This window comes from Mesoplodon bidens, assembly GCF_964165515.1.
Source record: "Mesoplodon bidens genome assembly, chromosome: 3".
NCBI lineage: Eukaryota > Metazoa > Chordata > Mammalia > Artiodactyla > Ziphiidae > Mesoplodon > Mesoplodon bidens.
The window spans coordinates 169,355,224-169,381,238 of record NC_138178.1 but is presented as its reverse complement, the minus strand read 5'-3'; the positions used below and the strand labels follow the sequence as shown (position 1 = coordinate 169,381,238).

The 26,015-nt window shown below is 49.6% G+C and overlaps 1 protein-coding gene across 2 annotated transcripts in view; it reads left to right on the top strand.

Annotated features, from left to right (window-relative positions):
* Positions 1-26,015, top strand: part of CLMN (calmin) — a 124,928-nt gene that overhangs the window by 64,721 nt on the left and 34,192 nt on the right. For both annotated transcript variants that reach the window (XM_081227569.1, XM_081227570.1), the window contains exons 2-4: positions 15,025-15,086; positions 18,558-18,653; positions 21,360-21,443. In XM_081227569.1, coding sequence (XP_081083695.1) covers positions 15,025-15,086; positions 18,558-18,653; positions 21,360-21,443 — 242 coding nt within the window. The remainder of the gene's footprint in view (positions 1-15,024; positions 15,087-18,557; positions 18,654-21,359; positions 21,444-26,015) is intronic.

Genomic DNA, 26,015 nt, shown 5'->3' with positions numbered 1-26,015 from the left:
TACCATATGGCATGTATAATATGGTCGAAATTATGTTCAAACAAGCAAGCGAAAATGAAAAACATGTAGAGGAAGAATGGAAGGAAATAAGCTTGCCTTGGAATAATTGAATCCATGTGACTTTTTTTCTTTCCGTTGTATTTTCTGATTTTTGTGTGTGTTTTAGGTATCTATTAATTTTACAAACAGAAAATTCTTCTGTCAGATCTGGCATTTGGAAACATTTCCCCCAGTGGTATTAAGGATAAAAGATGAAAAAAGACTGCACGATGCACAGGGTTGGGTACACAGCAAATTTTTTAAAGTAAAGCTTAAAATTTCTATCACATGTATGCACATCATTTAAAAAATTAAATATACAGACAAGCTTGTAATAAAAATTGTAGTCTCCTTCCCTAGCTGTCTGCACTTTCAGGCCCGCTTCTACCGGGAAGCCCTTTTATAGGTTTTAGACTTTTGAAGATAGGGCTCTTCCTGGGTAGAAGTTGTGGTTTAGTGTGGGAGAACTGACGAAATATATGAAATCGCTAATAGCACAGCCTCGGAAAGTAGGCATCCCTCTGCAGAGGGACCCGCCAAGGTGGCACACAGCATGGCAGGAGGTGGTAGTGACCTAAATTGGAAGGACTTAGAATAGTTCTGCTAATGAGCTCCGCCCTGGTTTACTGCGAAGTCTGGGAGTGGTGGTGGCGTCCGGTGTCCCAGTCAGGGTTGAGGTCGGGAGGCAGTGTGCCCAGCAGGCTGGGTTTGACACAGGCTCTGGGGCCAGGCCTGGGTATGAAACCCGGCTCTGTTACTGACCACATGGGTGGCCAAACTCGTCCCTGCCTCGGTTAGCGCATCTGTAAAATGGGAATCAGGAATGTTCAAGTTAAGGACTGTTTGTTGTTGTTGTTTTTAACATTTATTGATGTATTTAAATTCCCTATTTCTTCTTGCCCTGATTTTGGCATTTTATAATTTGCTAAGGATTTATTTTAGTTATGTTTTTGAACTTCCAGAATACAATTATTTTATCTTCATAACAATGTGTTTGGATCCAAATAAGGGCCATACATTGCAATCCGAGGGTGTCCCTTGAGCCTTTCTTAATCTATCGGTGTCCCTTTGTCTCTCTTTGAATTTGCAGTTTGCTTGTTGAAGAAATTAATGGGGATGCTTTTAACTGCAACCAACAGAAACTCACAAGAGCGTGATTAAGCTAAAAAGCTGCCTTTGCTCTAAGAAAAGTACAGGGATCCCACTGAATCCAAAGGCCAGGGTGTGTGTAGCAGGGCCTCGAGAATAAGCCAGAACAGAGCTCTCCTTTGTACGCTTTCTCCCTCTCCGTCTCTCCCACCCCATCTCACATCTCTGTGTCTCTCTTTCTTTCTGATTGATCTGTTTGCTCTCCAGTCTGGGTGGCAGCAAATGGCTCCTGTGCCGCTTGCTCCATTCAAGGGACCAGTCAGATGGAGGCTGGAATCAGACCCAGTCTGATTCCCAAGAAGGAGCTCAGGCCTAACCCTGATCCAGTGGCCGTGTCGTTGACTTTCAGGGTCCCACTGCCTTTACCACCTGGATCAACGACGAGGGAGGGGCATCCCCATACCAGGGGGTGCCCTGCAGGGAACTCAGGCATGCACACCACCATGACAGTACCCATCCCTTAGGGTCACGGATCAGAGAAAAGAGATGAGCCATGTGTAGCACAGGGCACACAGTGAGCCCCCAAAATGTGGCAGCTTTAGCAACAAAAAACAGACACCAAAGACTCTTAGGAATCATGAAGATTAGTTCACGCACAGTGGTGTCACGTGGCACGGTGCCCCTTTTCTTCCCGAGGGGCAGCTAGACGCAGTATCTCAATTGGCTGTTCATTTAAGCCAAGTGCTGAGATGCCTAACCTGGGCCAGGTAGTGGTCTTTTTGCAGTCAGCCTTGTTCTCTTGATACCTGAACCTGGGAGAAATCCAGATCCAACTCTCACTGATAGAGCCATGGTGATTTGTTCCACCAGAGACAGATGGTCGTAAGCCCCTCAGGCCAGAGCACCAAAGAGTTGGTCCCCATACTGATTCCTGGGTATCTTCATCTGGGCTTTCTTGGTTCAGTCCTATAGATGCCACCTGAGACTTAGCTCTCTGGAACAGCCTGAGCAATACTGTAAAAAGGGAGAAGACCTAGTTTGTGTTCTTAGAGCCACACCCGGTGAGGTCAGATGGACAGATTGGAGGTCAGGGTAGCTGCTGGGAAGTGAGTCATCCAGGCTGTATCAGGATGAGCATGGTGGTTTTGGAGGCCAGATGCAATGAGCGCTGTGGTAGGTGGGCTTTCCATTGATTGACTGATTGATTCAACAAGGATCTCTACTTATACACCAGGCATGGGTGGGGTGGAGGAGGGTAACAACCATGTACAAGACACTCTGTTTACTGATGGATTTACTCATTCACATGTCTGTGCATTCATTTATTATACTCTACTTTCTTGAACAAAACCATTTAAGGTAGTTTACCTGATCCATAAAATAAAGTTTTAAAGTTTATAAACAAAAGAATCTGTATCAGATTCAGTTGGCCCTCAATATCTGTGGATTCTGCGTCCGTGGATTCAGATAACAAATATTCCAAAAAACATTTCCAGAAAGTTTCAAAAAGCAAAACTTGAATTTGCCACGGGGACAACTATTTACGTAGCACTTACATTGTATTAGGTCTCATAAGTAATTTAGAGATGATTTAAAGTATATGGGAGGATGTGTGTAGATTATATGCAAATACTGCAGTGTTTTATATAAGGGACTTGAGCATCCACGGATTTTGTTATCCATGGGGGTCCTGGAATCAATCCCCTGCAGATAACAAGGTATGACTGTAATATTTTTGTAAAAACTGAGGTCCAGGGGAAAGTTAGTATCCAGATATGCAGGCCACAGTTCCGCTCATTTGTTCAACTTGGCCTTCAAGTTTAATGAAGAATTTCCTGATGGCAAAGTGAAAAAGGAAATTGAACTGGTTATGAGATTCCTCCAAAGAGGAATATTTGCAGTGGACCCTGTCCCTTTGTATAAGAAACCTGTTCAAGAATCTGTTAGTGATACGGTTATGTCCCATCTTTTTGTGAATTAGTGTGTTTCCATCTCCTACATAAATATACGGACTCATTTTCAAGTAAAAATTCACCCCTAACCAACCTGTTACAAGAACTAGTTTTCATAGCATATCTGGTTGGAGGAATTACAGTAGTTATCAGGAGAGGTAGCAAAACCTTCTTCCAGCTCACCAGATTTTCCAACAGCCTAAAAAAAACATTTACCAGGGCTTTCTAGCCAGAATCTCAGAGTATCTGTGTGTTTTTAGTTTTCCTCTAAAACGTTAAGATTTGAAGAGCTGGAAATGTTTTGTATCCCATCCCACTGTTGGTCAGCTCTGATGGCCTAGCTTCCTGATATCAAACTGAAACGTGTCATCCTCTAGCTCCTAACTTGTACCCACTGCGCTTTCCCCTTTTCCATAAGACAAGCTTTGAGATCATGGAAGCCTGATTTTGGAGAGGTACTGAGTGCCTCATCCTGGGACGCATTCAAGTAGCCCCTGGACGACTGCCTCGACGGCAGTGTTGGATGAGAAGCTACCCTAAGTATTTAATGGCCTCTCCAGACAGAACACTGAACTGCCGAGTGCTCTGATGGGCAGAATAATTCTGGGTTCCTTGCGGTGCTAAGAAAATGGGTGAGGGAGATTACTCTCCTTGGACAAGGTTTAATCTGCTAAGAAATTTTGCCTCCGGGTAGCTCTGTTTGATTTTTTTTTTAAGCCTGTTTCCATTTAAACTTTACAAAAGAAGAAGGAAAAAAAATAATGATTGTGTGGGGTTGTTTTCCTTCTCCATGTTTGCTCCCTTGGATTCTTCAGACAAAGTGGATATTTAGCAGGGAATGAGGAGGGAGAGGCTAGGTGATAGGACTTGGCTTGAAAAAGGCCGGCTGCTGAAGAAGGAAAATAAGGACAAGAATCACTTAAAAGTCTGGTTGCCCAAATGTGATTTTTCTTCCAGTTTTGGTGACGGGAGGAGAAAATCCAGGTGGATTTCTCTGACTTGCAGGGACCAAATACTCAGTTTTTCTGCTGCTCTTATTTCCCATATACCTTCTGCCCCACCCACCCCACCACTGCTGTTTGCTTTTCTTATAACAGTAAACAGAATGCAAACAACCCCCTGCTCCTGAAGCCCCCAAACTGACTTTTAAAAGTTGGGCTGTGGGGCTTCTCTGGTGGCGCAGTGGTTGGGAGTCCGCCTGCCGATGCAGGGGACACGGGTTCGTGCCCCGGTCTGGGAAGATCCCACATGCCGCGGAGCGGCTGGGCCCGTGAGCCGTGGCCACTGAGCCTGCGCGTCCAGAGCCTGTGCTCCACAATGGGAGGGGCCACAACAGTGAGAGGCCCGCGTACCGCAAAAAAAAGTTGGGCCATGAAGGGTATGGCCACCAGCAAAGTCTAGAATGGCTGATTAAATCAGGCAATGGGGCTTGTGAAGTCTAGAGCAGGGCTTGGCAAGCTGCGGCCCACCACCTGTTCTTACAAATAAATGGAACACACCGTGCTCGTTTGGGTATGCCTTGGCTGCTTTCTACCACCACTGCAGAGTGGACTAGTTGCCAGAGACCATACGGCCTGCAAAGTCTAAAACATTTACTATCTGGCCCTTGACAAAAAAAATTTGCCAACTCCTGGCTGAGAGCAGTGGTTCTCAGCCCTGGCTCAGTGTCAGGGTCACCTGGGGAGCTTGAAAAATGCAGATGCCTGGGCCCCGCCCTCAGGGATTCAGATTCAATTAGTCTGGAATGGAGCCCAGGCATCTCTGATTTTTTTTTTAAAGATTCCCCAGGTGACTGTGAGGGTTGAGCATCACAGGTCTAGTCTCAGTGGGTTTTGTAGGATTACCGAACTGGAATTTGCCATTCTACAGGGTTCTACCCAGTGGCAGTGGTCTGCCCTTGACCTCAGTGTGAGTGCAGTCCTTGAGGTCTGAACCATTATGGCTGTGGCGTAAGGGAGACCTTGCAATGACAACATTCCTCCAGTGACCCTGGGAACTAAAGGTCCCTGAAGAAGGTTGAAGGTGACCCACATTACCTTCAGGTGTGTGTGTGTGTGTGTGTGTGTGTACACTCAGGCATGCACACACACGTGGGCATGCACAAGTGTGTGCATTTGGATGGTTTGTGTATATAGATAACCTTTGTCTGTTTTCAAACATACGCATTTCAAAAAGGAGCCCATGGTGTATGAAGCATTTGTATTTGTCCCATTGGCAGTCTCTGGGCTCTCAGGCTAATAATTAACAGGAAATTTGGGGACACTTCCAGCTTCAGGAGAATTTGACACCTCTTGCCTTTCCCCATCATAATTTCCAGTGTTACCTCTCCTGCTCAGGGCAGGAATTTCTGTTCACGCTGGTGTCACTGTTCGTTGGCAGTTTAAAGTTGTAAATGGGAATTTCAGGGTTTGTCTGTCCCCCCAGCATTTAAGGCAAATATTAACCACCTCGAGTTACGCTATCTTGGTCTCCCACGTGGCTCCCAGGGCCTTCGGCCCCTCCCAGCAGCTGTCCCCTCCCGCCTGCTCTCCAGGACACAGTGCTGTGTCTACTGCTTAGAATGGCCAACTCATCCCAGTTTGCCTGAGACTTTCCCAGTTTTAGCACTGGAGGTCCTGTGTCCTGGGATCCCCCTCAATCCAGGGCAAACCAGGGCAGTTGATCACCCTAATTCTAGAGAATCTCACAGCTGATTGGCCTTTGCATGTACATAAAAACATTGGCATCTGAAGGGTGAGTGTGGGGCTTTATTAAAAATGCAAATCAAGGTCATGTGTATGCAGCTGAGCGTTTTAATCTCCTTTTTAAAAAAGAGCTGAACCCAGGAAGTCAAGCTAATTCTTATTAGGCCTGTTTAAGCTCTGTTCGGGGACAAAACACCAGGTCAGCCTGTATTCTGCCGCGCTAACCTGGGTGTTAAACCGATTCTTTGCGAAGGTTCTTCAATAAGATGTTTGCTTTGAAGGGTTCCACCAGCCCAGCAAGGTGCCGTGGAGAGGGTATTGGCTCACCAGGCTAGACTCTTCCCTCGGCTGTGCAGCCAAGCACCTGAGCAGGTCACTTCCCCTCTCTGAGACTGAGTTTCCCCATCTGCACCAGAAGCACCATCGCTCACCTGTTGAGGTTGCCGTGAGGATTCAGTGGCGGAGCATTTCTCCCTGTGCCTGGAAGAGGCTACAGAAATGTTGACTTTTCCCTTCTCCCCTTCCTCTCTTGCGTAGGGGAGGCTGGTTCTCGCTTAAGGCAGGTATAAGCCTGGTTGGCCAGCTGCTATAATAACAATCCCCAAAGGACTCTGGCTTAACTCAGTGAAGGTGTATTTCTCACTCACTCAACAGTCCCACAGTGGTATTCCTCATGGGGTGGTACTACTGGGCGATCCTTGTCCCAGGGGGGATTTGGGAGTCCAGACTCCTTCCCTGCTATGGCTCGGTCCTCCTCTACATCCTTGGCACAAGGCAGGAAGCACTGGCCTGGCCTTGTTTGAAAGTGGCATGCTTGCACCTTCCCGCGTACCATTGGCTGGAACGCAGCCATGAGGCCTCCACCACCTGCAAGGGAGGCTGGGAAATGTAGTTTGGCTCTGTGCCCATGAGAAAAAGGGAAAAGGGTTTGCAAACACATGGGAGTCTCTGTCACAGGAAGTGTGGCTGCCTAATTCAGTGGCTGTGAGGACCCAGTGGAGACATCCCCCATGAATGAATGTCTCTCTGTATTTCCAAAGCAGGATTCTACAAGAAAGTTGTGATCAGTTTTACCCAGAAAAGGGGTCTGGCTTCAGATGAGCTTGACTAAGACCAAGAGAAACACGTCTTTATTGCAGGACTTATCAGAGCCTTAAAAATACCCATCATAAATATCCATGAGAGGAAACAGAGGATGCACTATTTCCCAGCTTTACTGGGTTCCTCTTTTGGAAGACCTCTTAGAACTAGCCCTCTGCAGAATGTGGTTTGGAAAACACTGTTTTAGAAGTTACTCAAGTTAGTATTCAGAAGCCAGGGTACTTTCCTGAAAATACTGGTATTAGAAAAAAGAAAATCATCGAAATCTGTGGTCCACAAGGGAGAGTTCAGTCCCCCAGGAATCACGGTCTCCACAGGGTGGGAAGAGAGTATGTTTCTATCTTGTTTCCCTTCCTTCCTTCCTTCCCTCCTCCCCTCCCTCTCTCCATCCTTCCTTGTGGGACCTGGCAAAGGAAGCCCATGCGGACGGGGTCCACATTCTTCTTTTCCATGGTTGAGTGTAAGCATCAACCCATTTGCTTCCTGGATGGGTGTGCGAATGATCTGTCCGACGCCACTTAACTCTCCATCTCCGTTTCAACTGGATGCGTCCGGGCAGTCTGCCTGACTTGGTCATGTCACCCGGTCTGCCCATCTGGGTGGATGTTAAAATCCTTTTTCCCAACCTGGGTTTTCATGGCTGGCTGGCTGGCGTCATCTCTCATAAATCAAGGTGGACCGAGGTTGAGCCCTGAGGTTAGACAGGATCCCTCACAGAAAAAACTCGAGCGGGTTTATTTTTTTATGTTAGTCACAGGTACCCGCCCTGAATATATATACATATAGCTTAAAAGTTAATTTGGTGTGTAATTGGGACTAGCTCTTTGGAGCCCTGGGTTATGTGTTAGAGAGCAGCTAAGAAGCAGGGGCATGGCGGGGCAGGACGTGGTATGTTAATTGGTGGCCTCTGGGACCTGTGAGAGAATTGGATTTAAGTCCCCAGTTCGAATGAGCTTGGCAGTTTTATTGGAGTCTCCCCAGGTGCATACTGGGGAGACCACCGGTTTGCACCGGCTGGAGCCCGGACTCACTCTTGGTCCTGAGGCCCATCGGCGCGTCCCCAGCCCCACAAGGGACAAAGGAGAGAAGGCCGCAGAGGAGCTAGAAAGGGGGTGAGAGGGCCCTGCCAGCTCTGCCTGCCACTTCCCTGCACACCGATTGGTAGGAGTTGCATGCTCCTTGGCCTGTGGTCCCAAGGAGGGTTTTGCATTTTATTACCAAAGTCTCAATAAAAGGGACTTGGGTCAGAGCAAACATTGGGGGAGGAAAAACAAAGGAAATTAAATGCAAAATCACCGCTGGTGCAAACCACTGGGAGGCCTTGGCTTTTAATACCACCAGAGCCGATGGCGGGAAGTAGCCCCCCGGAGTTGGAACCGAAGGCTGCTGGCCTGGTATTCCTGAAGCCTGGCTCCACTCCTGCTGAAAAAGAAATTGCCGTTTAATTTGTTTCTGAGTTTTATTTCTCAAATGAACCAGCATGGGGCCATGTAATGAGGTTGTGTTTCTGGGAGGTGTTGAAAGATGGGGAAAGGAGTGAAACCACGAGGCAGGGGACCCGGCCTCTGTGGGGGGCGGCCGCGGGCTCCTGGGGGTCCAGCAGTGCCGAGGGCTGGGCGGGGACAGGCATGCAGGCCCCCCCCCAAGGGCTAGCTTCTTTGTGTGCTGTCCGTGGGGCGGCGGGGGCCCTTGATCCTGGGTTAAAGATCCCCAGCTGATGGAAGGAGCTGGCACAGCTGAAGCGAGCCAAGGGGGACCCTTAGAATGAGTAGGGGTCTGAGCCATGGAGAAAAAGAAGGATATTTGGGAAGAAGGATAGTGGCTTCCCAGCCAGTGGAGGAAGTCAACTCAGACCCAGAACGGGAAAGTGTATGTGTGTCTCAGGACGTCGCTTGTATAAGGTGGGGCAAGAGGTTTCTGGACCAGGATGCTATCGGAGGAACCCCTTGAGACTGTCATCATCGGGGGCTGTGGCTTCCCCTGGAGCTGAGGTGGCCCTCTGTACAGACCCGGGCTTCTGGTGAACAAGGCCTGGGGTGCAGGAGCCAACGCGTGCCAGGGTCCTGCCCTCACACAAAACAGGAGTAAAGCTTGAAAAATACGGGGCCTCCTGCCACCCTGCCTCCTGGATAGAGAGGGCTGAGTGGGGGACGTCAGTGACCTTTCCACTGGGGACAGGGAGGGCCCACCAAGCTGTCACCAGGGTAGCCACGCCCCATCCTACAGAAAGCTGTCAGTAGGGCCCACGTATGGGTCCCTGAAATGCTGTGAATTGTGAGAAGAAACAAGTCTGTTTACTGAGGTCCTCTATGTGTCCGACACACATACACACACACACACACAGACACACAGAGGCATCATCGTCTCATTTGGTAGCGGAAGGTGTTGTCTCTATTACACAGAAAAGAAACTCAACTTCAGAAAAGTTCAGCAGCTTGTCAGAGGTTAGCGATAACAGCTACAGCTGCGTTTGTTCAGCACATGCGCTGTGCCCAGCTCTGGGCGAGGGCTTTGAGCTCCTGGAGGTGAGGCCACAGCTTGCCCCAGCCGCCTCCCTTCCACCCGGGCAGTGCCCCTGCGGCTGGAAACAGGTGCCCCCAGCTGCCGCATCTGGATGGACGTCAAAGGATAAGCCTCCCCTGCGGGATTCTGCTGTGCAGTCCTCCTAGGCAAGCTCTGATTCATCTCTCGGGAGTATCAGAGCAGCTGCATGAATTTAGTGACGTAAAGCATTATCAGGAAAAGCATTTTTGACAAAGCAGGAAAGGAATTTTTGTTGCCAGCGCCAATGAGCAATACTGTAGCCAACCCGGGAGCCCTATCCGTGTCTCCATCTCAGGGTGAGGGGTGGCACTGTGAGCCTGGCTTCAGAGCGCCAGCCCTTTCTCCTCCGCCAGGTGACGTCCCATTGCCATCTCTACTCTGCCCGAAGATGACCAAGGAATGGTGCCACTTGTCTCTTCCCAGGAAGACCTAGGTTCTTCAACTGTGTACTATCATAACCCCCGAGCTGGTTCAATTCAGATTCCCAGGCCCTGGTCCCAGAGAGTGTGACCCAGTAGGTCTTGGCTGGGGTCGAGGAATTAGCATTTTAACTGTCACCCCAGAAGCCCAGAAACTCTTGATATTAGAGATCCGTGGGCAATGCTTTGACGAATACTGAGTCTTTAGGTGATCACGTCGCAGTTGTGTACATGAGCACCCACGTGCATTAACTCTGAGCCTGTGTGTGTGCGCGTGTGTGTGTGAACCCATGTGTGTGTGTGTGTGCGCATGTGCGTGTAGTTCTAGGAGGATGGTCATTAAAATAGCAATACTGGTGATCTCTGGGTGTAATGATTTCACGAGGTTTGAGATATATTTCTCTATGCTTTTCTTTCTTCCTTTCTTCCTTCCTTCCTTCCTTCCTTCCTTCCTTCCTTTCTTTCTTTCCCCCCTCCATGCAGCTTGCAGGATCTTAGTTTACCAGCCAGTGATCAAACCTGGGTCTCCAGCAGTGAAAGTACCAAGTCCTAACCACTGGACTGCCAGGGAATTCCCTCTCTATGCTTTTCTATTATGATGAGCATATTATTTTCATCGACAGATAAAGCCATCAAGGCTGTCCCATGGGCGGGGAAGAGCAGACTATTATAGAGGAAATATTATATAGGAAGTAGGTTTGAGGGAAATGTGGACCTACGGAAAGACAGCCACAAATGTAAATGAGTCTTTTTTTTTTCTTTCTTTTTTTTGCGGTACGTGGGCCTCTCACTGTTGTGGCCTCTCCCGTTGCGGAGCACAGGCTCCGGACGCGCAGGCTTAGCGGCCATGGCTCACGGGCCCAGCCGCTCCGCGGCATGTGGGATCTTCCTGGACCAGGGCACGAACCTGTGTCCCCTGCATCGGCAGGCGGACTCTCAACCACTGCACCACCAGGGAAGCCCCTAAATGAGTCTATTTTAACTCCCAGAGCTAGTATCCCTTTTTCTGTGGCTTCCAACCCCTGAGCCTGCCATTGAGAAGGAAGGAATGTCACACCTCCTGTTTTCAAATTGCCTGTTCTAGGCAAAGCCGGGGCCAAAGTCATGCCTTGGAATTTGGGATGGTGGAGTTGAGCCAGAAGGCTGGGCCGCCCCTTCTGTGCGTCTCTGGAGTCCCGGGCCTGACAGCCCCTCCCCGTCTCCACCCGACCTGGTGCTCGAGCATCCTGGCCGGCCAGGCAGAGCTGGGATGGTGATTTTACAGCGCTGTTATTACTCCGTTGTTGCCCAGTAAACCCACACCAGGCCCCACAAACACTCCTCAAGAAGGCCAGACCCTTCCTGAGAAATGGTTTCCTACACCTTTACAACGTGATAGGTGCCGTGGACAAAAGGGGCCGTTGGGTTTATGGAAACGATATAAAGTTTATAGAGTCTTGGCAGGGCCAGAAGTAGAAAAGGCCTGTGGGATGGGGGTGGGTATTTGGAGATGCAGAAGGCCCGGAAAGGGCAGCCGACCTTTGTGTGGAGACACCAGATAAAATACCCCAAGGGCATGCGGTGTGCCATGGGGCTGGGAGAAAGGTGGCCCTTCTGGAACAGCTGTTGGGAATGCCTTTCTGACGGATCCCTTTTGATCTTCACAGCATTCCTGTGGGGAAGGCATGGTTATCCCCATCCTGCAGAGGGGAGACTGAGGCAAAGGTATTTTGAAAGTTCTGACTTTCACCAAGGTCAGCTAATGGTCTAATGGTGTGTGACTCTCAGGTGGGCCTTCTGGGGCAGGCTAAATTCTCGCATTCTCTCTCCTGTGTATTGAGCGGCATGTCCTAGTTTCAGGAACAGAAAATATGGTCTCCGTACCCTATTTCTGTTTGGGACTCATCTGCTATTTGTGACCTAGTCTCACAGTCCCCTGGTGTCTTCGGTCATCACCTTGCCCTCCTATGGCTCCACTGTGCTCTTGAAGCTGATTTGTGCCCGGATTCACCCACTGGCCTTGGCTGGAATGGAAGTGAAGCCACCCAGAGGTTGGCTGTGGATCAGGGCAGGGCTAAAATGCTGTCTTTGCCTTTCAGGATCCCTCCGTGTCCCAATTCTATGGGGGGGATCATCTTAGGGCCCCCAGAGGAGTCCCCCGTGGAGTCTGAAATCACCTCCTCCCATCCCATCAGCTCTTGAAATTTCTAATTCATTTCTCCTTGTTTATGTGCCTTGCGGCATCCGTGTTTTCTCTCTCCTACTTGGCTGTGAATTCTTGGAGTGCAAGATTCCATGAATGCTTAATTCTTCATCTCTGATTTTGCCCACAGGGTTGGGCATAGTTCCCAGCAAGTAGTAATCATTGAGTAAGTATCAGCTGGGAGGCCGGCTGAATGGATGGATGGATGGATGGATGGATGGATGGGTGGATGGATGGATGGATGGTTGGATGGATGGATGGATGGATGGATGGATGGATGGATGGACTAATGAGTGGGTGGATGGATAGATGGATGGATGGATGGATGGATGGACGGACGGACGGACTAATGAGTGGGTGGATGGATGGATGGTTGGATGGACTAACGGGTGGGTGGATGGGTGAGTGGATGGACAGATAGATGGCTCAGTGGGCAGATAGATGAGGCATATGTAGACTAACAGACACCCACTTCCTCATTTACACCCACTTCCTCATTTGCACCCTTCTGCACAGTTAAACTAACAGCCTACGCCTGGTTCTCTTAGGCTTTCACTGAATGCACTTCTGTTTCAGGAGACAGATTTCGCTCTCTCTGAAGCCATATGGAGAAACCAGCCTGAGTGCTTGCACGTGTGTGTAAATACTTTACAATCCCCATAAACTTGTTTAAAGACAGGTGGGGGTGAAGATATAAACTGGGGCAGCCTTTTGGGAGGGCAGTCTGGAAGCAGCTATTAAATTTTCAAATGTGCCCACTACTAAGACCCAGCAGTTCCGCTTATCGTCGTCAGGCCTAAGAACTATAGTCACACGTTTGTGCACAGAGACTCACATGCCAGGTTGCCTGTGCCAGGGTGCTGGCTACTGCACTGCTCCGCATAGTAAAAAACCAGAAATGGCCCATGCCCATCAACAGTGGGACAGACACTAAACTATGGGAAGACCCACACTATGGAAAAAGCTGCAGAGGCAGAAAGGTCTCTCCCATCTTCTGGGAAGTTCTGGAACTCTGTAACTCATGGCCCTCAGCACATGCCCCCCTCCTGGCTTCACTTCCATCAGCTTCTTTTCCTTCCTCCCTCCTCCCGCCTCCCACGAGAAACAGTTCACTAGAATGAGCTCTTTCATCCTTATGCCTGCTAGTCAGTGACCTTCCCTGACGGAAAAAGAGGAAAACGAGAGAGAAGCAGTTATGTGCATAATTACTGTCTGCTGGCTCTTCAATTAAAAAGATTGAAAGGCACAATATTAAAATTTGATTTATGGGCACCACTATCTACCTAATAATGAGGCTGGGAGGAAAAAAAGAACCACAGTTGCTAGAGAAAACCATAGCCTTTTTTTCCCCGCCAAGAGATAAATTGCCTCTCGTTTTCTTATTGCTAAAGAAATATGAAATGGTTTTAAGCATATGTGATATGTTCTTCCAATATGTTGAAATCCAGAACTTAGTAATTTAGGAGTCCTCTGGCTCCAACATTTCCAGGAAGCTTCCTGAGAGGCGTAGCGTCTTGAGCTGCAGGGGCTGCTACTATGGTCTCCGGGGCGCCCAGACCCAGGCACTGGCACCACCGCCTATCACGGAAACTCCCTCCGGGTCCCCAGGCGCCAAGCCAGCTGATGCCACAGAGCCCAGGAGTGAATGGGGAAAGCACAGACTCTAGTTCCAAGTCCTAATTTTGTGGCGTATTAGCTCTTTGATCCTCAGTTTCCTCATCTGTAACATAGGAACAATACCCTTACTAATTGCGTGACGCTGGGCAAGTGCCCCAGTTTTCCCATCTTGAAGGTCCCTCCCTGCGAGGGTTGTAGGAAGGATTAAATCAGTGAATGCATGTAAAGTGCTTAGATGGGTACCTGCCACATAGCGGGTGTTCGGTAAATATTTTTAAAATCATTATCGTTACTACTGCAGATGCCTTTGTCGTAATTTTTGGAAGAGATGGAATTCAAACCCAAGCCTTCCCTTTCCAGGGAGCTGGCGGATGAGGGGCAAACAGACAGATGCTCAGGTCTGTCTCTCTCCAACTGATGTCCGGGGCAAGTCAGGGTACCTCTCTGTGCCCCATTTTGTTCATCTATAAAATACTAGTTTCTGCTTCGCAGGTGGTATTGTCAGGCTTAAAGATTATTGGAAACAAAGTGTCCAGGACACAGTTAGTGCTGGGTAGATAGATGGCAATGACTCTTGAAAAGGAAAGACCTTTCCTCCTAAGAAACCTGTTTGGGAAATTCTGTCCTGTGGGAGAAGGGGTCTGTGTCTGGTTGGTGTCTTCCCTGCTTTCTGGGGCTCTGCAAAACTCTCCCCTCCTGGGGGGCCCAAAGTATTCCCTGGCTCTAAAAATAATTGCTACAAAGAAAAAAAAAATGAGCAGCTATTGTGCCAGGAACCCTGTTGAGCTTGACCTCCAGGATCGCAGGTCAGTCTTATGGCAGCCTGGAAGTGGGCTGTCACTCATGTATCTTCATGGGGAAGATCAGATATGGGGATAGGCGACTGGCCCAAGGACACGAAGCTGGGAGGTGACCAGGCTAAGAGTCCAAGCCAGGACTGTCAAATTCTCTCCACCACCCTTTCCCGAGCCCCCTCCCAATCCCTAATCACTGACCTCCCCTCCTTCCCTCCATCCCAGCTTCCCTGACCCATCACTACCGCCAGGCAGGCGTGTGGCACCATCACCTCGTGCTTTAAATTTGTATCTTCCCACCAGTGCTTCTTATGCTGTAGAGTCAAATGCCCAAATGCTCACGTTAGCTCGTGCCTAAGATTTTGTTCTGTGTGTCTGAATTCGTGGGTCTTTAATCTATTGAAGATGCTCAGGGTTGGGCTGGAGAAAATGGATTCTAGGTGCTCCCCAGCCCCTTGCCAGCCTCCTTCTGGGAAGGTCTCCATGGGACCTCCGGGGCTCCCCATCCTACAGAGATTCCATAGACCCTCCCCTTGGGAAGAGGAGGGTGGGATTTTGCATGTATTTCTTTGCACCCAGCTAATGGCACTTCTTTGTTTTCAGTGGAGAGGGAGAATGTGCAGAAGCGGACTTTTACCCGATGGATAAATCTCCATCTGGAGAAGGTAAGCAGGGCACTCGGCTTGTTTTTAAGCGATGGATTCCTCCATAACTGAGTGCACAGTTCAGCAGAGCGGGGGTGAGGGTACTTTGTGTTTCTGTTGTGTTGTTGTTTTTCGTTCATTCATTTAAACATCTGTTGAGTGCATTCTCATTGCCAAGCGTCGGGCTCAGTGCTGGGAACATGAAGGTGAGTAAGACATGGGGTTCTGACCTCCTGGGGTTATCAGTCTAGCTGGGGAAGGAGAGGGTCCATCTTTAAATAGGGATCGCTGAGCAAAAGTTAGGAAACATTCAAACATGGGGCTGAGGCGATCTCGACTGCTAGTCTGGGGTGGTCAGGGAGGCTCTCGTGAAGACCCATTTATAGGTATTTGGGTTGACTGAAGCAAAAATTCCTCGCACTTTTTAACCAAGCCAGATTCCCTGGCTCATCACGTGATGCTGCTATTGGTCAGCAATATTATCTGCTTGTTTGGGTGCATCCAGCACACATCTCCTTTAATCCTCAAGACAACCCTCCTACCCCGCACCCCCCATCCTGTTACGAACGAGGAAACAGAAGCCTGGAGACATTGAATCGCTTCTCTGCAATCCCACGACCGAGAAGAAAGCTCTTCCTGTGGCTTCTCCTGCCTATTCCGCTTCGTGACACCTCTTCTCCCCTTTTTCTTGTTTTGCTAACATACTCTGGCCAAGCAACATTGAAGCGCATTTTGTCTGCCGGCTTCTCAGGCACACAAACCCTAAAACAAAAGCAGCTGAACCAGACACAAGGATGAGCATCAGAGAAGGGGCGGGATGTGAAATAGATAAATAAACAGCTCGGAGGAGGAGAAATCTGAACCCTCCTCCACCACTAGGTTAGCCCCCCGCCACCCCCCCACACCCCCACCCTGACCCCCACCCCACCCCACCCCCGACAGAGAACATTCTAAACTGCCCGGGGCTGGGGGAGGAGAGATTATTTTTCTTATTATAAGAAAGCTGGTTTATCAGGATTCATTTTACTCACTTCACGTCTTCTTAAATTCTACTATCTGGTTCTCCAAATAGACCCAGCCGGTAGTCTCATGTCTTTCAAAGCTGGTGGTATTCAAGTATCCTACTTCAGTGAGTTTAATACCTATATTTTCTTCTCTCCTCTCCCCTTAGAAGGCACAGGAGTAATATTAATGGCCCTTAGAGTTAACCCCAAAGAAAGGTTCTTAGAGGAAATCACTGAAATGATTAGAAAGCAGAGAAAATAAATGTGGTTTTTTAGGAAGTGGAGCTCTTGACCAAAATTTTAATTCATGTAGCATAAACTTTAGGCCTATAATATTTCCCGAGCAGACGCTTGACCACCCACACTTCTATTCCCCACCTGTAGAACGGGTTCCGCTCTGCCCAGGAGGCTCCTGAACTCTTCAGGGCAAAGTCTCTCTATGTCAGGGATGAAGCGTTATAAATCAGTTGCCAGCTGTTTTGACTATTGGTGCATTTTCGGCAGTGCTCACACAGTGAAGTGTTATTTTTAGAAAAAAAGGAAAACCGTTCCCAAAATCTGAGTTCACTGAACTCCTAAATTAATGCCTGATGTGTATCAGGGTAGCTGGAAATTCCTCCTGGCAGACGGAGTTTAGTGTATTTCTTTCTTTCTTTCTTTTAATTAAAAAATAAATACAGAAAAGTACAGAGGGTAATAGAGCAAATACCCTCGCACTCACTCACCACCACCCCCAAACGAACTTCTGTTGGCATTGATTGCATCCAGAATTTTCTCTGTGGCCATGCTTCTGCTTCCTTTTTCGGGGCAGGTGGGTAGCACCCACTCTACAGATAAATCAGATAGCACCTAAAACTGATTCGTAATAAACAGGGCAAAATTCACAGCCCTGTTTCCAACCTTGAGACTTTCAAGAACAACTTTTCATGTAAAGGAAACCCAGGAACTCCTTGGGGAAGTGGGCTTAACTGCAATTTGAAGGCTGTCAGAAATATTTACGGGGTCTCTGGCTTCTGGAAAAATTCCTTAATTTACCCAAGGAGTTAGATCATGAAGAAACCCCTGGCGGTGCTGTTTACTCGGCCATACCAATCTCATGAAGCCCATGGAACGTCTGGGGCCCTGAGGAGTGTTTTCACTGGAGTGGGTTCAATTTCTCCTCCTGCCATCTTGCAGATGGATGCCGGCCAAGGCCCCGCTCGCTGCTGCTGGGCTGAGGCTCTTACAGACACTGTCAATGGAAATTATTCTCCAGGTTCAGCTCAAAAGCAAGGTTTGGCCACGGTCGGGGCTGCTAACTGGAAATTTTGTGAGTTCATCTATCAGGGGCTGTTTTGTTCAGGTCTTGCGTTTCTGCCCTGCGTTAACAGGAATAACATTTCCGTAAGAGTCTTGGTAACCTGATACCGTCATGCTCTGTGTGGAATGTTCCTGCAGGGCAGTGGGGAGTTTGCAAAGAAAATAGTTTGCCTTTGCGTTCAAAGTCGCTGTTGCCCTTGAAGCAAAGCCCTTTTCTGTGCACCTGTGGGTGGAATTGCCCGGTATTTTGACTAACTGGGAGTCAGGGGGCTCGTATAAGAGGTAAGGAAATGCCACCTCCCGAATAAAAAAAGAAAACATGGACCCTCCAAGGCTTTCACGGGGAGGAGGACTTCCTGGAGAGGAGGCCTTCCCGGAGGAAAGGGTGCCTGGGCCACAGCTCCAAGATTTCCCTGGCTCTCTGATGGGTGACAGCCACCATTCCTGTCCCCCAATTAATCCGGTCTCCTGTGGGAACACGCCCCTTCGTTGTCCCCAAGAGCAGTAAGTGTTCTAATGCTTCCAAATGCCCCAATACCAGAAAGTCAATAGAATTTATGCCGGAGGGTTAATTCAAAATGCAGGTTCCTGGACCCTGTCCCCCAAGATTCAATAAATCCTAACCATCCTGCGTTAAAGGAGTTTTTATCAAGCTTGTTTAGTCAACAGAAACCTTTCTTTAAGTAAAGTCTTCCTGGAACCCTAAATAGCGGCCAGTAAGAGCTATCGAAGGGAGTGCCGTGAATCAGCCTCCTCTGGGACCCCCCCTGCCCCCACAGGGCTCCGTGAAGTGCCCTGCTGAAGCTCTGTTCTGGGAAGCACAGTTAGGAAATCCCTGAGCTGGGACATCTGCCCAACAAGTTCCAGCTGGCCCCGCGGACCCCAGGCCACACCCAGCCAAACTCTTGGTGGACACAACACAGGTCCCTCAGACCTCCCCAGGGCAGAGAGGAAAGCAGGGGCTTCTGACTTTTTCCACCCAGAGCCTCCTCCATAGCTCCCCAGCGCACCCACTGCCCACGGGCCACCTCCAGGGAGAGGGGATCGCTACCTCCTTGGATGGGCCCTGCTGCCTGTAAGCACATCTGGATGTCCGGAAGTTTTATCTCCAGTGAAACCTGCAGTTCTGAAATTGTTTTGTGGCTTACACAGATCACTAATCGGCTACTTTTTTCCCCCTCTTCCACAGTGCAACCCACCTCTAGAAGTTAAAGATTTATTCGTTGATATACAAGATGGCAAAATCCTAATGGCTTTGTTAGAAGTCCTGTCTGGGCGAAATCTGGTACGTATGCTCCAGAAGGGTTAGGAAGAAGTAAAAATGCAAAGGAAAACATTGCCGAAGGGTTCTTTTCTGTACAGATCTATGTGTATGTACATACATACCTGGCCATCCATAAATCCTATGACGGGAAACCTGGGAGGGTGACATTCCTTTCTCGGTGACTAAGACTGATACATACAGTCATGTGCAACTAAGCAAATATACTTTAGCAAGTAAATAAATAAATGTCCCATGTTTTCTGTGAGTCCAGAGCTAAGGATCATGACTGAATCATGACAGTTTAGCTGGCCAGCCATGAAATCACCTAGAATGAGAGCTAAGAGTCAGGAAGATGGAGAAGAAAGGCATCTTATCAGCCAAAATCTATAATCCACCCGAGGCTAAAACTAGATACACAGAATTCTAGAAGCTTCTTGTGAGTACGACCAAAATTGAATTGAACCAGCTGATCTTGGGGTTCCTTCCACTTTGGATCTTCACCAGAGCTCTCCATGTTGCCTGTATCTGCTGTATATAGGTCGGTCCTCTCTCCCCAATTCACAGAGCAGGGTTTAACAGCTTCCACACTGTTGGCATTTCAGCTGGGGTAGTTCTTTGTCATGGGGGCACTGACCTGGGCATTGCAGGATGTGTAACAGCAAGCATCCTTGGGTCTCTATCCACTGGATGCCAGTAGTACCCCCAGGTTTGACAACCAAAAATGTCCCCAGGCACTGCCAGAGGTTCCTTGAGGGGGCACAATGATCTGGTTCCGGAATACCAGTGGTGTCAATTTTGAGAAACCAGCTCTAGAGTCCAGTGTTTGATTTGGCTCAAGTGACCCAGTGTGGCTGATACAAAAGTGCCGTGATGGGGTATAGCTCAGCCCACGTGGACCTCTCTGGATTTGTTCTTTTTTTTTTTTTTTAAATAAATTTATTTATTTTATTTTTGGCTGCATTGGGTCTTCGTTGCTGCGTGGTGCGCAGGCTTTTCATTGCGGTGCCTTCTCTTTCTGCGGAGCACGGGCTCAGTTGCTCCGCGACATGTGGCATCTTCCCGGACCAGGACCTGAACCGTGTCCCCTGCATTGGCAGACAGATTCTTAACCACTGCGCCACCAGGGAAGCCCATCTGGATTTGTTCTTAACTGTAGCTTTAAAGTCAAGAGCCCCTACTTCTGTTCTCAGATCTAATGTGGCTGGAGTCTTATCACACCCCTTCCTTGCCTTTGCTTTCCCAATAGCCTCCCCACCCCGCCGCAAGGGGGCTGTGCAAAGTGATACTGTGAATTCTAATGAAGGGCAAAGCCACTGCAGTAAAAGGAGTACAGTAAGTCCCCTACATATGAATGAGTTCCATTCCGAGAGCGTGTAAGTCCAATTTGTTCATAAGTCCCACAAAGTTAGCCTAGGTACCCGTCTAACACAATCGGCTATATACCACTGCTTTTAGGCTTGCTTCCGGACATCCTGGGCTTGAAATAAAGATATTGTACTACTGTACTCTATGCAGTACTGTACAGTAAAGTACACAAAAGCACAACCACTTGTAGAGGATGCACGCACGTGGCAATACACCAGACATGTGAACTAACTTACGTGATTGGACGTGCAGATGCACATTCGCATCTTTGAAAGCTCACAACTTGAAGGTTCGTGTGCGGGGGACTTGCTGTATTTGGTTTCTTTGCACATCTCACAATGGGCTGGCAGCATAGTCTCTAATAGGCTTCCTGAAAAAGCGCCTTCTAGCCCCTCATTCTGTGTTCCCAGCAGCCCAGGCTCCCACTTTGCTGCCAGGGCACTGGTCAGGAGCTACCATGTCCTTGCGGGGCCTCTGTTGGGAGTCTTTGAACCTGGAGCCCAGCCAAGAACATCCAAGACCTCACCCATTAGCTTGCCTGGCAGTTCACACCATGTGGAAGTGATACCCACTGGCTTGCCTTATAGTGTAAAGCCACCCACCTGGAGGAGTGGGGACGGACTTCAGTTTCAGGATGAGTTTCCTCTGCTGGTGCCCCTAGTGGGTAGGACTAGCATTGTCAGAGTTTTTGCTTCTGCAGACACCTTTCTCTCTGTCTCTGTCTCTGTCTCTGTCTCTCTATGTTTCTCTGTGTCTCTCTGTGTCTGTCTCTTTCTCTGTCTCTCTGTGTTTCTGTCTCCGTCTGTCTGTCTGTCTCTGTCTGTCTGTCTGTCTCTCTCTCTGACCTGGGATAAATGTCCACAAAGCTCTTGGCCAGAAAACAGAAACATCTGCAGCCGCCAGGGAGGGCTTACCGGATGATTTAGCAGCTGTGGGTGACCCTCCCGGCTGACGCTTTCTGCCCTGACGAAAAGCATCAGTGCAGTGAGAAGAACATGTCACCGACAGTCTCTGGAGGAGGGAGGAGTATCAAAAGCCAGGAGCTGGGTCAGGGAGAAAAATTGGACAAATCTGTTCCTTGTTTAACCCCTGGATTCCCCTCCTTCACCAACTGGAGTGAGTTTGGTCCCAAGAACCATAAATAAGGTGACCGTCGGGGGCCCCTGAGGGTACGGTTGTGTATCCTGGGGCCCCGTGCCCAGGTTTGGATGGGGGCCGTGTGGGCTCTGCTATGAGCCCCAACCTTCTCTTGAGACTAATGTGAAAAAGGTAAAGAAAAAGACAAGCACGTCCAACGGCACCGCTGGGGACTGAGTGCCTGTCTTGGCTTAACTGCTTGTGTTGTTCTGGTTTGTGTTACAGCTGCACGAATACAAATCCTCGTCCCATCGTATTTTTCGGTTGAACAACATAGCAAAAGCACTTAAGTTCTTGGAAGATAGCAATGTAAGTATTTGAAACACATCTTGTTAACACAGACTCCCCTGTGACAAAAAGGACATAATTTGAAGTTTAATGCCGGTCAGAAGAGATGCGGGCAAAAGGGACCCTGCTGAGATGGTCGAATGAAACTAAGTTGAAATGTAACAGAACTCACGCAGCTAATCCATCAGCGAGAGATACAGTCCCTGACCCCCTGCCCGCCCCTCCATCTCTATCAGGTTCTCAGATGTTCAGAATTTAGTTGACATTTTCTTTTTCATTTTGGGGGATAAGAGCATGTCAGCGTGAAAAACTTTTTCTTAGAACTCAGAATATGGGAGAAGCAAGGAGGAAAAGGGGGCTAAATGAGCCGGGGGAAAATTACATAATTCTGTCCCCTTTGATATAACTTTCTCGACTTAAATTAGCCTTTTCTGTGTTTTGAACTCTGCTTCACGTCCTTCAAAACTGGGAAGGAATGGCCTTAGAGGGATGAAATTTCCAAAGTTCCCCTTTCATTAAGTTTCACCAATTAAGGACCACGTGGGTCCCTGCATTGGGAGGGGGAGGGGCCGTGCAGTGGTGCTGGCACTTAGCAGCCCTGGGTTTCATCCCAGCCCTGATTCCCCAGTCTTCCGAGTCATTCTGTGACCCCTTAGCACCCTTTCAACACATTCCTTTTCTGCTTAAACCAGCCCCGATCAGATCCTGTTGTTTACCATCAGGAACCCCAAACAAATTGCACTTTGTGATGATGTTCTGCTGTACATGCCGATGCGTCGGACAAGCTGAGGGGTTTTTACTGCACTGTCGCCCTGCCTCCAGCACAGCCCCTGGAAGGAGCTCTCAGTGTCACTCATTCAGATTCTAAGGCCTGGGCTGATAAGCCTGGATCCCCACCCATGTCCTGGCTGCCAAGGGCAGAGAAAAGCACCTTTGGCTTTTGAAGAGGGAGGTGTACTCTGCCTCCCATACTGTGGGGAAAGCCCCAGACCTAGGAGGGAGTTCAGGTGGTGACGGCCAAAAAGCATAGCTCTGGTCATAGCAGCATCATTCATAATAGCCAAAAGGCAGGAGCAACCCAGATGCCCATCCATGGACAAAGGGATGCACAAAATGTGGTCTATCCATGCAATGGAATATTATTCTGCCATGAAAAGGAATGAAGTGCTGATACAAGCCACAGTGTGGATGAACCTTGAAAACATTATGAAAGATGCCAGACAAAAAGGACCACTTCTATGAATCGATTCCTATGAAACGTCCAGCAGGGAAATCTCTCGAGTCAAAAAAGAGATGGGTGTTTGCTCAGGGTTGAGAGAGGTTGGGGGATTAGACAAGTGACAGTTAAAGGGTATAGGATTTTTTGTTTTTTTCTTTGTGGTACGCGGGCCTCTCACCGCTGTGGCCTCTCCCGCTGCGGAGCACAGGCTCCGGACGCGCAGGCTCAGCGGCCATGGCTCACGGGCCCAGCCGCTCCGCGGCATATGGGATCCTCCCAGACCGGGGCACGAACCCGTATCCCCTGCACCGGCAGGCGGACACTCTACCACTGCGCCACCAGGGAGGCCCAGGATTTCTTTTTGAGGTGATGAAAATGCTCTAAAATTATGGTGATGCCAAAAAACCATGGAATTGCATATTTTATTTTTTTATTTTTTTATTTTTTATTTTATTATTATTTTTTAATGTGGTACGCGGGCCTCTCACTGTTGTGGCCTCTCCCATTGCGGAGCACAGGCTCCGGACGCGCAGGCTCAGCGGCCATGGCTCACGGGCCCAGCCGCTCCGTGGCATGTGGGATCCCCCCGGACCAGGGCACAAACCTGTGTCCCCTGCACTGGCAGGCAGACTTTCAACCACTGCACCACCAGGGAAGCCCTGGAATTGCATATTTTAAATGGGTGAATTGGATGGGATGTGAATTGTATCTGTCAATAAAGCTGCTTTTAAAAAAGCACATCCCGTTTCGTGAAAACGCTGGCCTCTCTGCAGAGTCAGTTTTGCCATCCGCCTCGGTGCTGACGGCACGTTCAGGGCACCGCTGCCACGGCTTCCGCTCCTGGAAAATGATGTAGACGCCTTGAGCCTCCATTTCCACATCTGTTACACAGAGGTGATGAAAGCCAAACCTACTCCAGAGAGTTGTTGAGGATGGACTGTGCCCGTCCAGGTGGGGTTTAGCCAGGTGCGGGCACAGGGCACAGGGCGAGGGCCGCGTTCGTTAGCTGTGGCTCCTGCTACCTCTCCCCAGCTCCACAGCTCCACTGTCTGCTCCTGGAAGGGAGCGTTAGGTGTGGCCCTTCTGGGCAGTGTCCACCCCTGAATTCCGAAGAGCGTTGTTCTTATGATAACGTGGGGGCTCGGGACCACTGCCCGGGATGCTCACTGTTCTTCCTTCCAGCTTGTGAACCCCTAAGTAATTTCCTGCTCTGCCAGCTGCCATGTGCCGATGGGTCTGTACTGTAGGCAGAACTCTCCCCCTGCATGTACAAAGTGTCTTCTGTGGGCCCAGGGCTGTGCTCAGCCTTGGGGACATAAAGCTGCATTAGGAGCACATCTCCGCTTCAAGGAGCTTAGAGCCTCTCAGAAGAGGCCTCACGCAGACAGCAGGCTGCTCATCAGTGCAGGGGCCCAGGGAGGAGCAGTGATCCTGCAGAAGCGAAAAAACAAACAGCCTGGGAGCCTGCTGGGGGGTGTTGCAGGGAGGACTAGCCCATGCTCAGGGGTGGCAGGCCTGGCCTTCTGTAATCCATCCCTAAATGTTTCCCCAACTGCAGTAGCTGCCTTATGGTACAAAAGAAAGAACAGTAAAGCTCCCTTCTCCTTTATTTTTTATTTAAAAATCTGGAAATATGCCAAATGTGGTTGTGTTATGTCAGCTCTTTGCCCCATTGGCTCCCGTGGCCGGCAGGTGAGACAGGTGAATGGCCCCATGGGGAGGGGAGCACCCGTGAGTGAGGCAGGTGGAAACTGGCATTTTGGTTGCAGTCTCTTTCCCATTGCCAGAATCCACAGAGCGCTCCTGGGCCCTTGTGGCCCCATCCTGTCCCACTGACCCAGCTGGAGGGAGGACGGGCCACAGTGGCTCTCCTGAGCCAAACAAGTGCCCAGAACTGGGTGATCGATGCCAAGCGGGTGCTGGAGGGGCAGCGGTCAGGTCCCACTTGCCCCAGGATTCAGGTGCTGTTAGTGTGGCCAGCCTCTGTCCCTCCCTCTCTCCCCCGAAACTATGAGGCTCAGAGCATGGTGTTCACTCCTGTGTCAGAGACCCGCTGCCCCACAGGACCAGCTCTGTGACCTCCGGCAGGTCATTCAACCTCTCTGAGCCTCAACTTCCTCATCTGTGCAATGGGTATAGTATGACTAACCCATGAAAACCACTGGGCAGAAGTCAGCACTCCCCGGGGAGGGCATTACCGTGATGACCATTATCACTGCCCCACGATGGATGTGCCGGCCAGAGGGGGAGAAGGAATATTCCCAGAAGCCACTTGGTCCCTTTATTGTCAGTGTGGTGAAAACAACCAAGTTAGCGGGAAGAGGAGGAGGAGGACATTGTCCCTGAAGCTTCTGACTGATGTCTGGCTGCTACATCGTCTGTTTGCCAGGGAGAACCAAGCAGTGGCTGGGCACTCGAGACAAGGTCTTCGGGAATATCCATAATCCCCGCCTTCCCTCAGCCAGGCTCCCCAGTCCCTGTGGCCAGGAGAGCGCTTTATTCTCCAAAGGTGATGGCTGCTCCCCGCCCCCGCTTCCCTCCCTGTCCCAAGAGGGTGCACCATCCTAGTCCCCACATCCCTACAAGGAAGCTCTGTGATTTCTCACTTTGGGACACTTTTCATGAACCTCAGCTCAGAGGCCATGCTGGGCTTCCTCCAGGGGTTAGCAAAGGCCAGGACTGTCACCTTGACTAAGTGCTTTGATGTGACTCCCCCGCGCTGGGATATGATCATTGAGCCACAAAAACGGAGGGAGCTGCCGGAGCAGAGGTCCAGGGTACACGATCAGCCACAGACCGCAGGTGATTCATCCCATGGGACGTGTGGCCGTGATGAATATGGACGAACTACTGGGCCTGAATTTGATTGGCTTTGTTGTTCACAATATTGACAACTTCCTTCAGCCTCTAACCCGCCAGTGATGAGCTGTGCTCCCTGGATTATTCTCTGGGCATCAACCTGCAAAACACACCTGAGCCAGGGACTCAGGATTCTCACCTGTGATTAGGAAAGCCCAGGCCCTACTGATGGGTGCGGTCAGAAACCCCTGATGAACTGGTAGGATCAGAGACCCATCTTTTTTTAAAGCCCCAAAGGAAAGAGAGAAAGACGTATTTGTGTGAGACGCTCTCTTTGTGTTTTCTTTCCCGAGTCTCCTGAGCAGAATTTTATGAATCAAACTTGGATTTGAAAGTTTACCTTGGGACTTCCCTGGTGGCGCAGTGGTTAAGAATCTGCCTGCCAATGCAGCGGACACGGGTTCGAGCCCTGGTCCGGGAAGATCCCACATGCCGCGGAGCAACTAAGCCCGTGTGCCACAACTACTGAGCCTGTGCTCAAGAGCCCGCGAGCCACAACTACTGAGCCCATGCTT